The following is a 2,482-nucleotide window of genomic DNA, read 5'->3' on the forward strand; positions in this document are numbered from 1 at the left end:
GGCTTGGGCTTGACGCGCGCCGCCCGCCCTCCTTCCTCCTCGGCTCACGTCCCATCCTGTGCACCCTGCTGCTCTCGCCATGGCTGCGCTCACCAAGAATCCACAATTCCAGAAGCTGCAGGAATGGCACCGCGAGCATGGCTCTGACCTCAACTTGCGCCGCCTTTTCGAAGCGGACAAGGAACGTTTTAATCGCTTCAGGTGCGCTCGGGGCCAGAGGCGGGCGGTACGTGCGGGACGGGATTAGGGTACGCGAACCCGCAGCACATCCGCTCAGGGTGTGCAGGACGAGAGCCGGGGCGCAGGCCGACAGTCTCCGGGGAACCCCAGCCACGGATCGAGGTCCAGGCCGCACTTTGTCCTTGACGTCTCCTTGAAGCGGGTTCCCGGGTCTCGTCGGAGGTCCTGGGGCCGGGGCTGCTTAGTCATGAGAAGTGGGCCCCTCCGCGGCTTCCCCTCACGAGGACGTTTCCCTCACCCTCCTCCCGCCCCCACCGTCCAGCTCTCACGGTTTGAGAAGGGACTCTTTCCGCTCTTGTACGGAGGGACCCTCACTGACGTAGCAGGCGGAGAAGAATGGCCTCCTTCCATCCGCTCTCCCCCGAGAATGGGATTGGGACTGCCTGCGGGGTGCGGTCAGGGTGGGGGCAGGCCTAGGGGATTCGCAGGGAGCCTGCTGGAAAGGTAGAGAGAGATGTGGGGGCATGATTTCTGCTGAAGAGGCTAGGACTGGAGACCTGTGAAGGACCAGGAAATGGAAAGGAATCTGTTGGAGGAAGTTTGGGGGGGAGGGGCAAGAATAGGGTTGAGCATGTTTTGGGGGCACTGATGCAGGTAAGTTGGGGAGGGGAGGTCTGTGGCTCCAGACTGGAAATCTCCGGTGGTCAGCCCTGTCATCTGGGTCCTTCCACAGAGTGGAAGCTCTGGAAGGGGGTGGTCACTCCCTGGGCTGGGCAGGGGCAGTGCATCCAGCTCTCTGTCTTCCCATCCCCCAGCTCAGTTTTAGCGGAAGAATGGCTCCTCATCCAAGGTCTGCATCTCAGTTCACAGGGTGGCCGTTTTCACTGTGTTGCTGCTACGTTAGCCAGGTGGACAGGCAGGTGACAGACACGACTGTTTTCACTGTGTTGTTGCTGCTGCGTTAGCCAGGTGGACAGGCAGGTGACAGACACGACCACTGTGCTTGGCAGCTGAGGCCTGTTTCGGTGGAGGCACAAGGATGATGTTCTTTCTAGAAGCAGTTCTGGTCAGGGAGCAGGCTGGGGGGACCTGGGGTCTGGTCAACGGCTTCTGTCATCTTTCTGCAGCTTGACACTCAACACCAACCATGGGCGTATTCTGGTGGATTACTCCAAGAACCTTGTGACAGAGGGTGTGATGCAGATGTTGGTGGACCTGGTAATATTCTGCTGTGGGAGACTTGACCTGTGACCCATGGTGTGGTGGGCAAGCTGGGTTCCTGGAAGCCCCCAGAAGTCCTTGAGCATCTTTACTTCCTTCTCTCAGTGGACCTCAGTGACTGCCTGTGTGCCAGTGCAGGGCTTTGAGCTCCTGGCACTGGCTCAGGTTCTGAGCAGACCCTTCCCAGGCAGTGGAGGAGGGTGTCAGGCTGTAGCCATTTTCAGCCCCCTATGGGCTGCACCAAGCCTTGCAGTTGGGAACTTGGTGTCTTCGTGGCCAATGTGGTGGAACCAGGCCTCGGTTTCTTCTCTTCCTAGGCCAAGTCCAGGGGTGTGGAGGCTGCACGGGAACGCATGTTCAATGGTGAGAAGATCAACTTCACCGAGGTGAGCAGACTCTGTGGATTCTCTGGGGCCTCTTCCTTCCCTTTAGAGTTCATCTGACCGTTAGCCTCATCATGTCTTCACCCCTCCTCTTAGGCAATACTTTTGCTTCACTAAAGGCCTGAAGGCTTATTTCCTCCAGTAGGTTGCAGGGCCTTAGAGTATGTCTTCCCTAAGTCTGGCATTCTGGATCTGGTGAGCATGGAATGGCTCCGGGTGTCTCAAGCCTACGAGGAGAGGGCTTCTTAAGGCATGCTTGGATAACTTAATTCTGATTTAGCTTTGCTACAAGTTTTATTAGTGAAAAGAAGGATCTTATGGCAAAAGATCAGCCTCCTCAATGTAGGAGTCATTAAAAAGCAGTAGTAAGGCTAGGACTTGGAGGCCCTGTTCCTGAATTGCTATGGAATATTAAGTCTGGAGGCATAATAATCATTGAGCGCTGAGAGGTGCATCCAAGTGTTATTCTCATTTTATACATGAGGAACCTGAGGCTCAGAAGTCAAGACACATCCAAGATGCCATATCTGTAAAGGGAGAGCCAGAATTCAAACGCAACCTGTCTTGCACTGCTGGGCTAGGCTGAGGGAGGATACACTCAAAGAGGGCTTCCTGGACTGTGGGACAGGAGTGGGGTCGTGCAGGCTTGCACGAAGCCCTCTACCAGAGTGAGCCTCTCCCTGGGTTGGAGTCCCAAG

General features: G+C 56.3%; 1 protein-coding gene across 1 annotated transcript in view; it reads left to right on the plus strand.

Moving 5' to 3' along the window:
• Positions 1-6: 6 nt before the first annotated feature.
• GPI (glucose-6-phosphate isomerase) overlaps positions 7-2,482 on the plus strand; it is a 20,364-nt gene continuing 17,888 nt past the window's right edge. The window contains exons 1-3 of the mRNA XM_006926794.2: positions 7-201; positions 1,308-1,398; positions 1,719-1,787. Of these exons, the coding sequence (XP_006926856.1) occupies positions 80-201; positions 1,308-1,398; positions 1,719-1,787 (282 nt within the window). The 5' untranslated portion in view covers positions 7-79. The remainder of the gene's footprint in view (positions 202-1,307; positions 1,399-1,718; positions 1,788-2,482) is intronic.

The sequence above is a fragment of the Pteropus alecto genome, unplaced genomic scaffold, assembly GCF_000325575.1.
Source record: "Pteropus alecto unplaced genomic scaffold, ASM32557v1 scaffold7, whole genome shotgun sequence".
Classification (NCBI taxonomy): Eukaryota; Metazoa; Chordata; class Mammalia; order Chiroptera; family Pteropodidae; genus Pteropus; species Pteropus alecto.